General features: G+C 46.6%; 3 protein-coding genes across 5 annotated transcripts; 1 reads left to right on the forward strand and 2 right to left on the reverse strand.

The window, feature by feature from the left end:
* Positions 1-5,283, forward strand: si:dkeyp-113d7.1 (COG5048 and zf-H2C2_2 domain-containing protein). Of its 3 annotated transcripts, XM_030346079.1 has the most exons (4): positions 1-434; positions 606-651; positions 1,888-2,654; positions 3,463-5,283. In XM_030346079.1, exons 3-4 carry the CDS (start codon positions 2,220-2,222, stop codon positions 4,654-4,656), a joined length of 1,629 nt encoding a protein of 542 aa, XP_030201939.1. In that variant the 5' UTR covers positions 1-434; positions 606-651; positions 1,888-2,219; the 3' UTR covers positions 4,657-5,283. The 3 variants fall into 3 exon arrangements, with proteins under 3 accessions (XP_030201939.1, XP_030201930.1, XP_030201948.1); XM_030346070.1 differs by lacking the exon at positions 606-651 and having other exon boundaries at positions 9-434; XM_030346088.1 differs by lacking the exons at positions 1-434; positions 606-651 and adding an exon at positions 830-1,142.
* A 1,362-nt stretch (positions 5,284-6,645) lies between these two features.
* LOC115534825 (keratin, type I cytoskeletal 13) lies at positions 6,646-10,803 on the reverse strand. Its single transcript, XM_030346111.1, has 8 exons — positions 10,155-10,803; positions 9,346-9,428; positions 8,797-8,953; positions 8,485-8,646; positions 8,110-8,235; positions 7,542-7,616; positions 7,163-7,311; positions 6,646-6,998 (listed from the first exon to the last, which is right to left on the reverse strand). The coding sequence occupies exons 1-8, from the start codon at positions 10,656-10,658 to the stop codon at positions 6,887-6,889; spliced, it is 1,368 nt and encodes a 455-aa protein (XP_030201971.1). The 5' UTR covers positions 10,659-10,803; the 3' UTR covers positions 6,646-6,886.
* Positions 10,804-13,321: 2,518 nt separating this feature from the next.
* On the reverse strand, positions 13,322-18,385 carry LOC115534837 (keratin, type I cytoskeletal 13). The gene is made up of 8 exons (XM_030346121.1): positions 17,763-18,385; positions 16,942-17,024; positions 16,358-16,514; positions 15,806-15,967; positions 15,319-15,444; positions 14,790-14,864; positions 14,027-14,178; positions 13,322-13,571 (listed from the first exon to the last, which is right to left on the reverse strand). Exons 1-8 carry the CDS (start codon positions 18,210-18,212, stop codon positions 13,445-13,447), a joined length of 1,332 nt encoding a protein of 443 aa, XP_030201981.1. The 5' UTR covers positions 18,213-18,385; the 3' UTR covers positions 13,322-13,444.
* Between the last annotated feature and the right edge of the window lie 653 nt (positions 18,386-19,038).

Below are 19,038 nucleotides of genomic sequence, written 5' to 3' on the forward strand. Positions count from 1 at the left end.
CGACAATAGTTGCTTTGATTTATGACACCGGGGCGCATGAAGAGGAACGGGAGGACGGTGCTCACAACAATACAGCAAGCGCGTGCCTGCATAAACGACCGATTCGGTTATTACTAGTCGCCCGGGTTATGCGAATCGGTGCGGAGGATGAGGGCGTGCACGCACACTGACAATCAAACCCGTCCACCAAACGAAGGACGGAAGTACAGAAGCAGAAACAGAGAAGGGAAAGAAATGAGAAGGGACCGAGGGAGGGAGTCGGTGAGAGTGGAGCGGAATTAGTCAATGATAGAGGGAGGAGGAGAGAAGAGAAGAAAGAGAGGCAGAAGGGTAGTGCTCCGGAGGTGGACGTGGCGGGTCCGGTGGTGGAGTTAAAAGTCAGGCGATTGTGGCGCTGTCACAACATAAAGAACCATGAAGCGAGCAGACGGCAGGTAAACCCTCTATATTTCTGCAGGCATGTGATGTTTTTCAACATGGCAGCAGTGAGACTGGCGTGCTTAGATTTTCTTTTTTTCCTCTTTCTGACAATCTTGGTGAATGCATCCCCCCCCCCCCCGGCAGCCAGGGTTTTTCACTATGTGACACACTTTGTCTTTAATCAGAGGCCGTGCCACGGGCTCCACTATCCAAAGCACACGCCGAATCAAGGTTAGGAGATTGTGTTTCTCTCCCCCCCCCCCCCCCAGCTCGTTTTGTGGCTTTCACGCTTCACTCTCACTTTCCACGGTTCCCCAGTATGCCACTGAGCGATAGCGGAGCGTTAGCTGGCAAGCTAACACTAGCTATCCTAGCTCCCAAGCAGAAATCGACGGCAGTAGTAGACAACAAAATGGCCACTGGTTAGCCCAGCTAGCTAGACATGGCACCTTGCCCTGTCTTTGTATACTACAAACGCTGGGACTAATGTATCTATTTTGCACGTTGTTTACTATTTTTGTTTACCGCCCAGTGCGGTATTGGCCGTGTGTCATTGTTTTCAGTGTCCAAACCGCATTAATAGTCAGATTGTACAGACACGATACACAATTTGAACAGGAAAAAAAATCACCGCCAGAATCTTCTGAGCCAACTAGTAGTAGCTAGTGTGTAGGTTGCGTGGCGAGGTTAGATCGCTACCTGGATAGCGTTAGATCCGACAGGTAGGCGAACTAACTCCCCCCTTTTGTATCCGTTTCAAGACATGGCTATAATAAAGCCCTGTGTTTTAAAACCGATTGTTGATATTGTCCCTCCGCTCATCTTGAAAGATTGAACTTTCTTAGGTGTAACTTGTGGCAAGTGTTGCAGAGCTTCCTGCAAACTTTCCGTGTGTGCATACAGCATAGGCCATTTCGCCGTGACCGGAGTTGACCAGGTTTTATGCATAAGGGAGCGCATCAACTTGTAATATCATCTTATATACATGTGGTTTTTCTTAATAAAACAATATGTATAACTGATTAATTAAGTAATGAACACCGATTCGTTCGTATCACATCGAAATACGTACTCATCATTTCAATATACCTTGCCCCTTCGGTTTGTTGACCTTTTTCCTCGCAATTTAGTTTTGTGTTGCTTGGCCAATTCATGTTAAAACTTTAACCATTTCATTGACCTAATAAGCCTAATAGTAATTATTAAATGAACTTCTTCAATAGCATGTAATAATGACATAACTTCTCATTTTCTAATATAATGCGGCCTCTGAAGCTCATCATCCACCGTTCACAGCAATGATCTTTAGTTGAACTGAGATTACCTCTTCGTAACTGCGTTAGTGTAACAATAAAACCTATAAGTCTGCTCTCGACAGCAATATCGAGTAACTGTTATAACCTCGATATTAACACTAGGATGTTCTTCCTTCGTAACACATTTCTTTGTCTGTTCTCTTTTCCCCAGATGATTCCCAGGCAACTGGCTGGTCACACCAGCAGGAGATGTAGGGGCCCCCACTGTGGCTCATTATATGTTTTCAGGGAACCAACCAGGTGTGCCAGTATTCCATTCTACCTCCTCCATTGACCGGTAGATTTTGAGAAACACGCAGGAGGTTGGACAAGGCGGAAGAAGAATTCGGCGGCAAGGGAGAAGAACCGATTCGGGGGGGGATCAAGTGCGTCTTGTGCGCCGCAACACGTTAAGTGACGGAGAGTGGAAGAACGGTGCTGGGATCAGTACCAGGAGGAGTGGAAGAGTGGGACGACTTTGGAAGGCAGCTTTTCCCCCTCACCATGACGGCGTTGGAGGCAGAGTGCATGAGCCTGAGCCTGGCTCATTCCATGTCCTCGGAGTGTGGCTCTCCAGGTTCTCTTGGCTCAGACTCGCCCGCCTCGCTGGTCCTCCTCTCGTCGGCCTGCCCCACGCCCACCCTCAGCTCCCTGGGGGCCGACATAGCCGAGCCCCTAGTGATGTTGCCCTGCATCAAGAGCGAGCCCGAGGACCCCGATCTGGAGCCCATCCAGACGGTGGACCTGTCGGAGATCCAGCCACTATCCACCGCCGAGCTGGGCCAGGATCAGATCAAGATGGAGATCAGTGGCCTGGACTACATCAGGTCTGAGCACCACGGCAGCAACAACCTGGGACCGTTCCACAACGCTGATGTCACCGAACTGGACTACAAGTCCCAATACGAGCCCATCCTGGTGTTTGACTACATTTCCCAGGTATCACCATACTGTATATTCATGATGGGAGTTTTCTCTAGAGCACGTCTTTGAGTAGCAAAGGCTTTTGGTCAACTGTAATTCACACAAAACCCACTGGAACTGCCTGCTTCCTAACTATAATATAATACACTCAAACCACAATATTATAGGATTCTTAATTTTGGGGGTTGAATGCCTCATTCATGAATTTCCCTGAGATAGGATAAGAGGGTTCTTTATTAATCTGGGATTGGAAAAATTGGTGTATACTGCGTGTATATCCATTGTTGCTTTGGTGGCTCTATTTATTCAGAACATTTTAAACAGACTAATTTCCATTTGTGACTGGTGGTGTCTCTACTCTTTTGCTAGTAGATTGTATGAGTAAATATGCCATCATTATTACAATATGTAATTCTTATTATCAGCCCATGTTATCTGCCTTTTCTCAGTGCTGCATAGAATGTTGGTTCCGAAAGTTTTTCAAAAACAGTTAAAGCGTTCCATCAGTTAAGAACACAGGCGTTGTTTATTCAGGGACTACACTATGGATCAGTTCAGAGTTGCATTAGGAGTTGCTGCTGGGCCGCTGCTTTCGTTTTTTATTGGCCCCCAACTTACCAATAGTTTGGATGTTTTCTCTTTTCGACTGAAGGCAGCCAAGCTTTCCTGGCAGGTTTCCTCACAGTTCAATCGTTTTTATGCAGTGCAAAGCATCTGGCATTCGATTGTGCCTTCGTGTGCCACATCCGTTGCCGTACAGCTGAAACGTTAGCGTCTGCTTAACCCTGATAGCTGACCTCTACCTTTTCTATTCTTTGTAAAGGTGTCCGACACTCTGGAGTACATCAAGTCGGACCACCACGTGGATCTGCACTGCTACTACACCACCGAACTGGGCTCCCTGAAACCAGATTACCCCGAACACAACTTCATGTCCAGCCACCTCCAGCGGCCCGACCTGCACCACCACCACCACCTCCACCACCCCAACACGCTGGAGTCGATCCACATGGCCGAGCTCCGTGACGAGCTCAACAAACTGCGACCGGACCCCATGCTCATGGACGGCGTGGTGAAGGTCGAGCCCGAGTCTGGCGACGGCGTGTACGGCCTCCTGACCGGGGAGGGGGGCAAAGCGTCAGCCGGCGGATGCAAAGGCCAGAGCCTCGCCTCACGTAAGCCCCGCAACATGCAGGGCGAGAAGCCCTTCTCGTGCCCGCAGTGCGGCAAGAACTTCAGCACGCTGGGCAACCTGAAGACCCACCAGCGCATCCACACGGGCGAGCGGCCCTACGCCTGCTCGCAGTGCGGCAAAAGCTTCGGCCAGGCGGGCAACCTGAAGCGCCACCAGCTGATCCACACGGGCCAGAAGCCCTACGTGTGTGCCCACTGCCCCAAGGGCTTCACCAAGGCGGACGACCTGCGCTCGCACCAGCGTCTGCACACGGGCGAGCGGCCGTTCAGCTGCGGCACCTGCGGCAAGAGCTTCGGCCAGTCCAAGGAGCTGAAGGCCCACCAGCTCAGCCACACGGGCGAGCGACCCTACTGCTGCCAGCACTGCGGCAAGAGCTTCACCAAGGAGATGAGCTACCGCAACCACCTGCAGATCCACGCCGGCGAGAAGCCTTTCAGCTGCTCGCAGTGCGGCAAGACTTTCAGCAACTCGGGTGTGCTCAAAACCCACGAGAAGATCCACTCCGGGGAGCGACCGTTCGGGTGCACCCAGTGCGGCAAGAGCTTTGGGCGCCTGGGGCACCTGAAGGCCCACCAGCAGATCCACACCGGGGAGCGGCCCTTCGCCTGTCCCCAGTGCGGTAAGACGTTCAGCCAGTCCGGCCACCTCAAAGCACACGAGCAGATCCACAAGCGGGAGCGCTCCGACACGGGAAGCACCAACAGCAATGAAGCAGCACTCTGGGAAATGACAGTAGCTAAAACAAAACAGTTTATACACCATTTAATGTCATGGGTAGGGGGGGGAAAAGTATTATTCCTTTTTTATATAATGCATATATAGATATATATATATGTGTGTTTTGTTCCTTATTTTGTTTTCAAATGTTCATACCGTTGTGCTTTTCTTTCTCTGTGTGTGTGTGTGTGTGTGTGTGTGTGTGTGTGTGTGTGTGTGTGTGTGTGTGTGTGTGTGTGTGTGTGTGTGTGTGTGTGTGTGTGTGTGTGTGTGTGTGTGTGGTTTACTAAGGGCCTTGTTGATTTTGTGTTAATGGTTTGTCCGTACTATATCAAGTATAGAGGTGAACCCTAAATCATCTTTTTATAGGACCAAGTATGGGTACTTATTTTTCTTTTCCTGTAAGTACTTACCAATACCAAGCACCAAGTGGTTTGATGACCAATTTACAGTACTTGTTTTTGTACTTTTCAATACGCAGTACCAACCTTTAGCAGACCAAACTGTGAGTACTTGTGTACTTGTCAATAGCATTTATTATTATGAGTACTTTATTCTGTGTACTATGCCATACTGAGGGCCAAAGTATAAATAAGTACTTATTTTTCAGTACTTGCCAGTACAAAATGCCAGTGTTTTTACTGACCACGATGGGTATTTGCTGACGACAGATCAGAACTTTTTTTTTACGTGATGTGATGCCATTACATTTTAATACATAAGCTAAAAATACTTTGGTTGGATGTGAAGTTATTTTAGTATTCCAAACTAAATAATTACGCCAAGGAGTTTAGATGTTTCCTCTGAAAATTTAATTCGATTTTGTCCTTTTTCTTGGTGAATAATTAGGAAGTACAAAAGGTCTGCCTGTTGGGCTATATATATATATATATATATATATATATATATATATATATATATATATATATATATATATATATATATATATATATATATATATATATGATTTTTTTTTAAACTATATTAAATTATGATGCTGTTTTTTGACTGCAACGTCAAAAGTTTTAAATGTACATTTTTAAATGTATGCATTTTCAGTTTTGCTCCGGGGTAAAAAAAATGTAATACTGGTGCACAATGAATTTACGTGTAAATGGTTAAACTTGAGCAAGAGGAACAGCAGACCCCCATTACTTGACATCATTCCAGTAGTCTTGTTATTACCGTTTTCTAGGTCGTCAGTGCGGATTAACGATACCAAGTACATAATTAATCAATTCACTGTAACCCATGAACGTAAAGACCATGTTATACTTCTGTCGAACAGCCGGCTTGGGGTTTGCCTGCATAGCCCACAGAGGGCGCTGTTTACCGTGCCAGACTACACTCAGGATTACAGACGAAGTGTAGATACGGGCAGAGAGACCCAGTAATGGTTCCTTCATGATGCAGAAGTGTAATTTCGGCCTTAACCCACTGCTACGCGAGTACAGGGTACTCACCAGACCAACTGGACTCCAATACCTGTCCAGCGATCGCTCACTGTGTTAAAAAAAAGATTAAAAAAGATCTATTGTAAACATTTTTAATTTCTAAAAAAATAAATGAACAGCAGTATCATGTACTTGAAAGAATTATTAAAGAAACTAATGAAATATGCTTTCTGCTTTTAATGTTTGGTTTTGTGCGGCATGTTTGTGCAACTGCTTCGAGAAGGCGTGTTTCAGAAGCTGGAATCTTGTTTTATTATTTTTTTGGTATCCCTTCTGTGAACTTTGGAGCATAAACTGGTGGTAGCATCATGGAGTCTTAAAGGATTTTCTAGGCTTTGGTTGTCAACTCTTGTCAACACTTTATCCATGGCGTCGAACTACCTGTTTGAAGTGTTAACGGATATAAACAAGCCTGTGACCTCGTTGAACTATTGGCCAATCTGTTAATTGTGGATGTGGCTGTGGTCATATTATTGCTGTTATGCTCATTATGACTGATTATGGAGTGGGTGGAAAAAAACGAATCTAACTCCTTAATTCATGTGGACTTTCATTTGAGCTCTGAACACCACTGTTCCCCTACGGACAGTTCTTGCATGTACATTGACACCAACACACATAAAAACACAATATCAAGGAATTGCTTATAGTTTGCTTTATTTTTTCCAACCATCTACCAGACAGAGGTTATCACGTAGTAGACATGTTGCCCCAATTGAAGGTGTTTCAGTGTGAAGGAAGCACAAGGTAATAATCTGTTGAATCTGACAGACAGTAGTAAAGAGATCCATGAGTAGATAGAGAAAGGGAGGGGGGGGGGGGGTGGGTGTTGTTGGACGAGATGTGACTCCCAGTCTTCTCCGATTGCTGAGGCCAACGGTTTATCCGACCACCTCCTCGATGATCTTCACCACGGTGGTCGTCTTGGAGGAGGAGGAGGAGGAGGACATTCCCCCGGAGGAGGAGGACATTGAGGACGATGATTTGCTCATGCTTGAAGGGATGAAGCCATCGGGATGCATCAGATACATGTCCAAGCTGAAGGACACTAGCTAACTGACTTTGGACTGGCTGCATTTGTGTGTGTGTGTGTGCGTGTGTGTGTGTGTGTGTGTGTGTGTCATTGTTCAGCCAACATTGTGATTTGTGCTGCTTACCCCATGCCGCCCTCTCCGTCCAGAAGCCTCCTGTACTCGGCGATCTCCATCTCCAGTCTGCTCTTGATATCCAGCAGCATCTGGTACTCCTGCCCCTGGCGCTCCAGGTCACCTCTGAGCTGCACCAGCTGTTCTTCCATGCTGGTCACCTGAAGGTCGGACAGAAAGTGTGGAGGCGGTTTTCATTGTGTGTTGGGACTTGGGACATCCATCGAGGCATGATTGATTAACTAACCCTAACCCTTATGCTGATATTTACCTTTGTATTACATCTGCGTGCCGCCGGAATAGTGGCCAAATTTGCTGTTAGCTGCTCTTTTTGTGACTAAAGTGTCGACTCGATATGCATGCTGGTAATGATCAGATGCTTTGTGCTCACCTGGTTCTGGTAGCCGGCCAGTCGCATGCCGTAACGGTTCTGGACGTCTGCCAGAGATGCTTCCAGAGATGCTTTCTGCAAGAACATGGAGATTAGATTGGGGATGGAAGGAGCCGGTAGAAACTCACATTAGACCCTATTTTACCACCATGATGTGGTATGCTGATAAGCCATTATCCTGGTACAGCTGGGCACACATCCTCATTATAATGCACAATTTGAAATTGCAATTGTAAGTCAACATCACACCTGGTGGTAAAATAAGGGTCCTTGAAGCAGTGGGCACCACACGGTAACACTACTGTGGCAGAGTGGCGCAGAGAATACGTACAACAATGACAAAGATTGAGGTTAAAATCCTTTAACTGTGATTTAATAGTGATGATCAACCTAATTATGTTTTGGGGAGGGGGCATGCGCCAAAAACAGCCCCTTTGTGACCATGCCCCTGCTTTGAAGCTCTTCAACAGACTACTATGCTTCCTATAGCCACAAGGTTTCTGCCCAATGCGCATTGGCAGTTGGCGGCGCCAATGTACATTACAAACCAATTGATCCGAGTTCTCACCATGCTGAGCTGTGACTGGAGCTCAATCTCCAGAGCCTGCAGACTGCTCTTTACGTCCTTCATCTCTGAGCTGGTGGTCTTCACGGTCATTTCAGCTTCTGCTACCTCCACATTGATGGCTTCGCTCTGCATGGGGGCACCAAAGAGGTCAAGGAACGGAAGAGACACAGGTGGAGGCAAGAAGATGGAGGGAAAGAAGAGAGGGAATAAGAACCGGGGAGAGGATCGAGATGAGGAAGAGGGATAAAAGGGAAAAGGAGGAGAGGGTTAAGAGTTGCCGTGCCAATGATTTGTCGATCAGATTTGAATCATGTGTTGACTATTTGGACTCTTTTCTTTCGACCTTTGTGATTGGATAGGGATTTGGGTGTGTACCTTGGCCTGGAACCAAGCCTCCAGTTCCTTCCTGCTCTTCGCGGCCGACGCCTCGTACTGCTCTCTGAGATCGTCCAGGATGGCGGTCAGGTCGACCTGGGGCGCGGCGTTCACCTCAACGTTCACCTGCCCACTCATCTGGGCACGTGCTGACAGGAGGTCCTGGAGGAGGAGGAGGAGAAGGAGGAGAAGGTTTGGTGTTAGAAAGAATGCCCCTGTAGCTTTAACTCAAAGCTGCTGATGAACAGCCTTTCATAAACATTGCTCTGGGTTTAAGGGAGCCAGGGACTACGCTTGATCTGAGGCTCAGACCTCCTCGTGGTTCTTCTTCATGTAGGCAAGCTCCTCCGTCAGACTCTCTATCTGCATAGTGAGGTCCGTCTTGGCCATGCCCAGCTCGTTCATCAGCATCCTCAGACCAGCGATGTCTGCCTCCACCGATTGACGCATTCCCAGTTCATTCTCATATCTGGGAAGACATGGGAAGAGGAAATGTGTGGATGTGTGTTTTTTTTTCATTTCTGAGGCGAATACCCTTTCAGCCTTTACAATGATCCGACATGCTCTTTTTGTATCATGACGTGAGGCCAGCAGGGGGGGCTATACCGCAGGTAGGAAACTTATGAAACCAATCTGTATACTTTTTGACAGACACACCCTTTTGAAATATTTTACGCCTCGAGCCTAGGTAGGGCTCAATGTTTCATTTGACTTTGAGCATCCCTCTATTGTTCAGTTTAGTTCATATTGTATCGCTATAGTTGTATAGGCATATACAAATATTTACCACAAACCAAACTACGGCTACAAAAGCGTCCCAAAGTTGAAAAGAAAGTGCCAGGTAAATGATAAATGACTTACTTGACCCTGAAGTCGTCGGCGGCCAGCTTGGCGTTGTCAAGGCTAAGGATGACTGTGGCTCTCGCGGTGATGGCATCCAAGATCTGTGACAACACAAACACTATTTATTAGCTTATTTTATGAATTCTAATGTAACTGCATGATTCTTGCAATTTCTGGGTTGTATTTTCATAGTCGAATGCACTTATTGTCGCTTAGGATAGAAGTGCCGCCATATAAATGTAATGTTATTTGTACACTACCAACAATGAAAAGCAACTTATTGTACGCTGCTTGCATTGGGATGCATGTTGTGTTATGTTTTACATTCAACTAGCCTATGGTTTAGCTACATTTTTGCATTACATTTGAGCAATTTGTTATATTTTAGAAGTTATTAATTGTTCTGAGCAAAGCTACTACAATATGTTCAACCAAAGCAGGAGTCTTCATCCTCCATCTTCATCTATCAATCTCATACGGAGCTAAGCTCCAGCTGCCTACAACAACTGACCTCTCTCTCGCTCTCGCTCTCTCTCTCTCTCTCGCTCTCGCTTTTGCTCCCTCTCTCTTCCTTGCTCTCTTTCTCTCTCTTTCTCTCGCTCTCGCTTTTGCTCCCTTTCTCTTCCTTGCTCTCTTTCTCACTCTCTCTCTCTCTCTCTCTCTCGCTTTCTCTCACTCTCTCTCGCTTTCTCTCCCTCTCGTTTGCTCACTCTATCTCTCTTTCTCCCTATCCCTCTCTCTCACTATCTATTGCTCTCTCTCTCTCACTTTCGCTCTCTCTCTCTCCTCTCTTTTTTTCTCTCTCTCTCTCCCTTCCCCTTCCTCACCTTGTCTTGCAGTTCCTTGATGATGACGAAGAAGGCACTGTAGTCCCGGGTGGTGGGACCGGACTTGCTGTCCACGAAGCCGTGGATCTTCAGCTCCAGCTCAGAGTTGGCCTGCTGCAGGTCGGACACCTTCTTCAGGTAGGTGGCCAGGCGGTCGTTCAGGTTCTGCATGGTGCCCTTCTCGTTGCCCATGACGCTATCGTCCCCACCGCCGAAACCTCCACCGCCACCGCCACCGCCACCGCCGAACCCGGCGCCACCGCCGTAGCCACCGCCATAGCCACCGCCAAACCCGCCGCCACCGCCACCTCCGAAACCGCCGCCACCGCCGAAGCCTCCGCCACCTCCGCCACCTCCTCCATATGAGGAAAAGGAGCTACCGCCGCCGCCACCACCGCCGGAGGAGAATGAACGGGATACGCTCGAGATGCGGACATCTCCCGCCCCGCCGTACATGCTGCGTCCCGAGGCTCCTCCCGACATGGACATTCGACTGAGGTTCATGATGAGAGAAAAAGGAGGTGGAGGTGGAGATACAGGTGGAGGCTGTGTGCCCTTCTGTCTGCTCTGACCGGAGAGGTGGGTAGAGGAGAGAGAGAGAGTTGGCGTTGAGGGTAGAGTCTTCTCCTTTTATTGGCGATGATCAGGGAGGGGTGAGGGGGGAGCAGTATGTGAGGTGGGCGTTGGCTCTTTCAATATAAACTCATTTATCTCCTTTTTTTTCTTTCCTCCGGGTGAAGTGATTGACAGGGGATTCAACATGTCTTAGCAGGGAGCGCGTCCCTCTTCTGAGTGTGAAACCCGGAGAGGCATGAGAACAGCCCCCTGGCAAAATAAAACCTGCTGCCAAGATTACCCTATGATCTAAGCATGTGAAATGTGTCCTTGTCTCTATCTTAAACAAGTGGCTTTTTGTGAGGTTGCATTGAGAGGCTGTCAAGAGGGCACTGAAAGACAAAGCCCTGTGGGTGATCACTGCCAGATGCTCGGGTGCATGTGTGTGTGTGTGTGTGTGTGTGTGTGTGTGTACATGAATGTGTGTTTGTGCGTGAATGAGTGTGTGTGTGTGTGCGTAAATGGGCGTGTGTGTTTGTGTGTGTGCACGTATGAATGTCGATGCACCATTCCTGCGTAAATTGGGTGTGTGTTTGTCTGTGTATGTGTGAATGGGTGTTTTTGTCTTTGTGTGTGCGCGTGTTTGTGTGTGTGCATGTACGAATGTCAGTGCACCTTGCGTGCGTGAATGGGTGTGTGCATGTGTGTGTGTGCATAGGTGCACAAATGTCGGTGCACATCAGAAATAGACCTGTGTGTGCCTGTGTGTGCATATATAAACGCAATATATATTTCCTATATATATCCTATATATTTCAATATATTCATGAACGGGAAACCTTACCATTTCCAGTGTTGGCAACACATAACTGCAGCTACAGCAGCTTTACAATGCTGTTAAAAAAAACGATTTACATCAAGAGGTGAAACAGTATATTATTTGATTGGAATGTGTGCCTTTGTTGGAAAGACAGTCAAGTGGGATGGAAGGGGGAGGGAACAACCTGTAGCATTTAGGTGTGAATCATGGCTGAAAGGCCACTTGACTATGTGGTGAAGGCCTCAAAGTTGAGCGAACGTACTGTACATGCCTGCTAGGCTAGGCATGTGTTGTAACGTGTAGTATAGTGGAAGAAAAGAAAGTATCCAATAATAAATGGCAGGCCGCGAGGGTTCACCATTAAGTGAACCATTGAACTCAATGCTGTTTTGGCTACTTACAAAAAACATGCATTGAACACAAGTTGCAAAGGCATACAACAACATATTTACATCAGAATTAGTTATTTAACATTTATTTAATTTCACCTTTCCAATGCAATATTCTATTCGGGTGAATTCTGTGTGCATGCATTTATGCCTGTGTGTGTGTATACACTAGTATGTGGGCATCCATGCTTTGCATGTGTGTGTGTGTGTGTGTGTGTGTCTGTGTGTGTGTGTGGTTCTGTGTTTGTGTGTGTGTGTGTGCGTGTTTTTGTGCCTGTGAGTGTTCATACATGCCTCACTTTGTACTAGCATGTCTTTGTGTGGGTGTGGCTGTATAAGTGTGTGTGTGTGTGTGTGTGTGTGTGTGTGTGTGTGTGTGTGTGTGTGTGTGTGTGTGTGTGTGTGTGTGTGTGTGTGTGTGTGTGTGTGTGTCTGTGTGTTTATGGGTGTGTCTTTATGGGTGTGTGCAGGTATGTCCTCTTGAGAGGCAGTGACTCTCCCCGTGGGCAGGTGAACCCCCCCCCCTACTCAGCCATGTAAGCTCTGATGAGTTGAAACACAGCCTAGATGCCGCAGACGCTAAAGAGTGGTATCATGAAATGCTGGGAAGATAGAGTGGAGAGAAATCAACGGAGAGCTGCCAAGCTGCAACAGTCACGTATTAACACGCAGCGTAAGGGGAATAGTTCAACCCCCTCTAGCTGTATGCGCAGATTTATAATGCCGTAAAACATTTTGACAGTGCACTTCGCTTTTCTGTCTTTTGCCTTTTATAAAAAAAAACATAGACTGAGTCTATTTTACTCAGAAGCGCCTCATCTGGAAGCAGACATGGTAGACGTCTTATTCAAGGGACCTTTACTGTAGGTAGACTGCAGAAGGGGTGTGATCCCGTCCCCTTCGGTTAGGGAGTCAAACACACTAACCACAAGACCACTTTGCCTCCCAACGTGTCCACGTTGACCTAACTTGAACTCCGTTTGCAGATCACACGTGCATGCACAGACACACAGCCCGTGACTTTAAGAAGGAATGTGAAGGTTCTTGCTCATTCTATTGTGACTAACTCAGTAGTAGTTTTTTTCTTTTTAAACCAATGTTTGGCCATTGCTATTCTGCAAGTATGAACTAGAACACTTGAAGTTAAACACAAAAGATGCATTTGACTTCATGCCGAGTAAACATCGATAACTAATTGCTTACACTTTCATGAACATTTGTTTATATAATTATATATAATTATAGTACCTTTTTATATAGTGTGTTTTATGTAAACGTATAACTGATTTGCTGCTGCTAGGCAAAGGAGCCAGAACCGATGCCTTGTACTGCCACCTACTTGTATATGACATGTACCAATGAATAATGTTGAATGTTGAAAGTCATAGTCACACACATGGTGATTGTAGTTTGGATTCAAATTTTATTTGAGACCCGACCCCGGATAGGTGGTTTGAAGATGAGGATGAAGAGGTTCTTATGCTTCATTGGGTGGGGCTCTTGAAAAACATGACGCGGGGATCTCGTCAGCGGACCAGGCCGCGGGACGTGGATGATGAGCTTGTGGATGACACCACCTTTCCATCCACCACCATTTCTTCCACCACCACCGTCTTGGTTCGGCTGGTTACCGAGGAAGAGGAGGTTCTACTGCTGCAAAACAGAAGCAACATAGAGTTCATCGAACAATGATTGAAGCCTGGGATTAAGATTGACGTAAATAATTCCAAAGGAGAGATTTAGCTGAACTGGTGCACTGTTAATTACGTTACGTAACTTAGACCAACTTAGATCAATCGAAAAGGTACCATGAGAGCAAGACGCGTTCTTGGCAGAGATAAAGCGTACACAAGGATAGATTGAGCTACGAGTTGAACCGCATACCTCAATGAATCAATTAAATGGTACATACTGTATATAATTCTTCACATGAATTCTTCCCTTATTAGTTTCATACTGTTTAAAGTACTTTAAATGTTATCTCCTCATCGAGTCCCACTCTTTGTCACATTTCCTTTCTTTTTATTTTAGTGTGCTATGTATTTGTAATTTGTTTCTATATATTCCCCTGTATTTTTCAACCCATCTCCGGTACTGCAGGTACTAACCTCATGCTGCTGCCCTCTCCGTCCAGAAGCCTCCTGTACTCAGCGATCTCCATCTCCAGTCTGGTCTTGATGTCCAGCAGCATCTGGTACTCCTGTCCCTGGCGCTCGAGGTCAGCTCTGAGTCCCATCAGCTGCTCCTCCAGGCTGGTCACCTGGTTGATGATTCAAATGAAGAGGAGAAAAGGGGGTCAACCAATCGATGTTTGGGGCGAGTGATCATCCATCCAGGGCCGCCGGACTGCGGGTATAAGTTACAAAGGCAGAGGGGCGCCCATGGAATGAAAAAACTAATCTTTACAGGGCCCAGAAATTGGTGCTACGGCCCTGCATCCACCCATAGTATTTAGGCGTTGTGTCTTTGAGCTGTGCATTTAAATAGCCATGTTTCAATGCTTGCTTGGTTGTGCTTCTTGGGCGTCTTTGGCACGTTTCTAATTAACGGTGGCGTGTGTATTCGTAGATCGTGCTTACATGCAACTTGACCATTTTAAGGCTTTCAGAGGTCATCTGAAGATCTTACAGTCAATGTTCAGGTTGTTCTACCAACCACCCTTTTACTGAATAATCGTTGCAGAAAGAGAGGGTTAAGATTGGCCTCCAGATAGCGCTCTAATCCAGATTGTCAAGTTTAAGGGCTGCGTTTTACATCAAGTTGTGACATGTTGTGAAAGGAGATTTAAGGGAGGAGAGGGCATAGAATGAGGAGAATAAAGAGGGGAAGGGGAGTATAAGGCATCACCAGGAGAACGAACGGTGGCATTACCTGGAACTGGAAGCCTGAGAGCTGCATGCTGTAGCGGCCCTGGATCTCCGCCAGATTGCTCTCCAAAGAAGATTTCTGGTAGGGGGAGAGGAACACCTCACATCTTCACTAGCACTTTTTATGGAAGCCTTCTCTGAGAATTGTTGTGTTGTGTGTGTGTGCGTGTATATATGTATGTATGTAAATATATAAAGGGTTATATATATACATATATATATGTATACATATAAAATGTGTGCTTTTGATTTTTTTTTTACTTAAAACATTTGAACCAAATGATTCCAAAGTGTGATTCTGTTCAATGATTCGAAAGTGTGATTCTGACAATAACAAAAGGTGCCTTTAACACTAAGCCACATGGGGGAAAGTAGATCATTATCCATGATCCATATATTTGTACATCTCCCTATGTCCCATTGGGTCCATTAAGTGAATGCATCTCGCCACAGCGACGTCTAGCCGTAAACACACTACCCTGCCCCTCCTCTTGGTGGTCAGCAGTCATTGGGCCCCAGGGTCCTCCACTCACCATGCCCATCACGGCCTGCAGCTCGATCTGCAGCGACTGAAGGGTGCGCTTCACCTCTGTGATCTCAGACCTGGAGGACTCCAGGACGGTGGTCTGCGTGATCACCTCCTTGTTCAGCGTCTCTGTCTGCTCAGAACAGACACACACACAGATACACATCGTTTTAGTCTTCAAAATGTTTTACTTAACCCTAAACATTTGGATGACTTGGCTTTTAAATTCCCCTATAAAGTAGAGGGTTTGCTTCAACATTTCTCTCTGTATTTGAAAAGCAGGTCTTTGATTGTTTTCATTGGAATCATGGCACGTTGGTCTGACAAAGAATAACGTGATATAATGACCCACGAAGTGATCCAATGTGCCCCTTGAAACATACTCCCACATCCATCTCCCCAAAGCACTCCCACCACAGTGTGCACAGTTCAGTGCAGAAGGTCTTACGTCTAACAATAAATACCACAGGACCCCCCCCCCCCCACCCCATTACCTTGGTGTGGAACCATGCCTCCAGCTCCTTGCGGCTCTTGGCGTTCATGGCCTCGTAGTGTTCCCTGACCTCAGCCAGGACCTTGCTGAGGTCCTCCTGGGGCGCAGCGTCCACCTCAACGTGTACCTGTCCCCCCATGTGGGCGCGCGCCACGATGAGCTCCTGGAGGGACCCAAAGCAACAGCACACTGGTTAGACTATTCGGTTCTTATCACTCTTTACTTGCTCCACTTTCCCCCTGATAGTGTTGCTCAGGTCAGGAGCTTGCTTGGCTCTTGAACCACCACCTAATGATTCAACCACCACTTTTACTAAACATGCCCTATAAAATGTGTTACATCTCTCATCTTAATATAAACATTTCAATGTCCATTAATATAATTATATATCGCAACCTTAGCATTAACAGATCAGGGCTTCTGGTGTATAATTACACATTGTTTCATTAAGTTGTGTTTATCCAGGTGTGTGTGTATGTGATTGTATGCATGCATGTGTGTGTGTCAGTGTTTGTGTGTGCACACATGCTTATGTAAAGACTATGAACCACACCTCCTTGTGGTTGCTCTGCAGGTATAGGAGCTCCTCGTTCAGGCCCTCCACTTGCATGGTCAGGTCAGTCTTGGCCATGCTCAACTCATCCAAGACCCTCCTCAGACCGGCAATATCCGCCTCCACCGACATGCGCATATTCAGCTCGTTTTCATACCTGCATACATGGAGGCGTGTGTGTGTGTGTGTGTGTGTGTGTGTGTGTGTGTGGGGGGGGGGGTGACATGAGTAGAGAAGTAAGAATAGCATCTCCAAAGCTTTTCTTCGCTCATCTTGTGCAGGCACAAAGCCAGCATGTGGTTAAAGCAATACACATTTTAAAGTTGTAATATATTGCTCAATAGATGGATTTGTAATGTGTGAATGTAGAATTCACTAAATATATAACCATTTGTATTTTTTGGAGAAAATAAATAAATACACATTTTACATTTATATGATATGTATATATATTAAAAAAGCCAAAAGGTAAACATAAAATAGATCGCCTTACATAAAACAAGATAGTGTAGTCATACTATGAGTGTGTGATGACTCCATTTGTTTTTCTCCATGGGTTAGGGTAAGGGAGGAGTAGTACTCACTTCATTTTGAAGTCCTCTGCAGCTAGCCTGGCATTGTCGATGCTGAGATGGACAGAACCATTGGCCAAGCTGGCAGCTCTGATCTAAACAATGAAGACGAACAAGCACAGATGTTCATAGCCCAAATTAAAGCTACAGTCGATTTTTTTGTCCTATTTGTTGAATTTCCCTTTACATCCTGACAGTAGTATCTGTGGCTGTCACAGGCCAGTAATATGCCTGTCAAATCATTTAATTCCCTCAATTGAAATGATTGGATGGCCTACCAGTTGCCCTACCCAACCGGTTACCTGTGTGTACTCTGCCCATTCACTCACTGCCCCTCCCCCAGATTTGGGGGAGTGGTTCTGGTGGGAGGCATGGAGTCAGGGGTGTGATTTTTTCAGTTGGATACTCTCCAGAAATCGCATATGGATATGTCTGCAAGTCTGCAAGCATGGCTGCAAGACAGTTAAATTAATCGCGCAACAAAGAAGTCGATTGGCATGGCCTTAGTATCAGACTTCGTGGCTACTGTGGGAATGCAAATGCAAACTACCTTAACAACACTAAAGATAGAGAGAGGAAGGGAGGTATCTCTAGGTCCAAGGCGAATGCAGAAGAAATCGAGCTTCCCAAAATTGCCTACTCTAGCTTTATGTAGAAATGCATGGCTTTAAATATCCCCCCACACCTCCCCATGTTAATGTAGTAACTACTAATGTAGTAAGCTACTTTAGTTGGTATCAGGGGATGGTGCTTATCCGGGGGGGAAAAAACTCACAACCCAAGAACATGACATGCCCATTCAAATAGTAATGCGTAAGTAAGATAAGGCTCACCTTGCCCAACAACTCAGAGATGGTGGCGAAGAAAGAATTGTGGTCCTTGGTGACGGGCCCGGTCTTGCTCTCCAGGAACTGGCGGATCTTCATCTCCAGGCTAGCGTTGGCCGACTCCAGGCTGCGCACCTTGACCAGGTAGGTAGCCAGGCGGTCGTTGAGGTTCTGCATGGTGAACTTCTCATTGCCCATGACGCAGTCGTCCATCCCGGAGGCGTTGAAGCTGCCCGAGTATCCTCCACCCATGCCGAACGCAGAACCGCCACCACCCGACGAGAAGGACCTGGAGGAGGAGGAGACACGCACCCTGGAGCCCCCAGCTTCACCGTAGACACTGGCAGCCCTCCCGCCCATGGACATTCCTCCGCATCCCATTCCAGCCATCAAAGAGCCTCCTGACATGGAGCCGCCGTAGGAGGTCCTGGAGCGAGATGAGAAGCAGGCTGCCATGGTAGAAGGAATGCTGTGTTTTCTGCTCTGGCTGAAGACCACAACTGGAGAGAGAGCAGGAGAGAGCAGGAGAAGTGTGAGCAGATGGGGGATGTACAGCTCTTATTTAAAGAGGGAGGCTGATGATGAGAATCACTTGCGGGGAAGAGAGTACAGTTCCCAAAGGTGCGGTACCTCCCTGGTCTTCGTTTATCATAGGCGCGGTTCTTGAAGGTCAGGCAGGAATGTAACCTTTACGCTAGGTGCCATGATAACAAAGATGGCATTTCGGTTCTATGCTTTCACCATGCCGGGACCTGCTGGTGATAAAGTCAACTAAGCCTTCGGGCTAAGGGTGTCCTTTGGAGGGAAATGACTAACTATTACTTCAGCACTGTTGTTAAAGCACGTCAATTAAGTCAATTCAAAGAGCGCCCACTTAAGTGGCGGGCTGGTGAATGGATATTAGAAATATGATCCTGTGTGCTGGAGGTGGCAGGATCCGAGGAGAGGCAGATATAAAAGGTGCAAAAAAAAAACAAATACCAGTCAACTGTCAAACAGCTGTCAAAATGTAGTATAATTGCACATGCATCATATAAATATATAAATACATATTGCCTAATGTGAACGGTTGATTTTGATCTCACAAACAGATGGTATGTGCTGTTAAAGTGTATCATTTTGCATACGGGTCGGCTTAGCTCAGACATGGGAGTGGGTTGGCCTGTAACCGGAAGGTTGCCAGTTCAATCCTCGGCTCCTCCTTGCAGGGTGTCAAGGAGCGATGAGCGAGACACCTTACCCTAAATAAGTGCTCCCGACGAGTTGGCTGCCGTCATCTCGT

This window comes from Gadus morhua, chromosome 2 (assembly GCF_902167405.1).
Source record: "Gadus morhua chromosome 2, gadMor3.0, whole genome shotgun sequence".
Taxonomy (NCBI): domain Eukaryota; kingdom Metazoa; phylum Chordata; class Actinopteri; order Gadiformes; family Gadidae; genus Gadus; species Gadus morhua.

Coding starts and splice junctions, on each gene's coding strand:
- si:dkeyp-113d7.1 (XM_030346079.1), top strand. CDS start 2,220: ATGACGGCGTTGGAGGCAGAGTGCATGAGCCTGAGCCTGGCTCATTCC. Junction 2,655..3,462: donor TGTTTGACTACATTTCCCAG/GTATCACCATAC, acceptor TTCTTTGTAAAG/GTGTCCGACACTCTGGAGTA.
- LOC115534825 (XM_030346111.1), bottom strand. CDS start 10,658: ATGAACCTCAGTCGAATGTCCATGTCGGGAGGAGCCTCGGGACGCAGC. Junction 8,647..8,796: donor TGAAGAAGAACCACGAGGAG/GTCTGAGCCTCA, acceptor CTCCTCCTCCAG/GACCTCCTGTCAGCACGTGC. Junction 7,617..8,109: donor TCCAGTCACAGCTCAGCATG/GTGAGAACTCGG, acceptor ATGTTCTTGCAG/AAAGCATCTCTGGAAGCATC.
- LOC115534837 (XM_030346121.1), bottom strand. CDS start 18,212: ATGGCAGCCTGCTTCTCATCTCGCTCCAGGACCTCCTACGGCGGCTCC. Junction 17,025..17,762: donor TCTCTGAGTTGTTGGGCAAG/GTGAGCCTTATC, acceptor TTCATTGTTTAG/ATCAGAGCTGCCAGCTTGGC. Junction 15,968..16,357: donor TGCAGAGCAACCACAAGGAG/GTGTGGTTCATA, acceptor GGGTCCCTCCAG/GAGCTCATCGTGGCGCGCGC.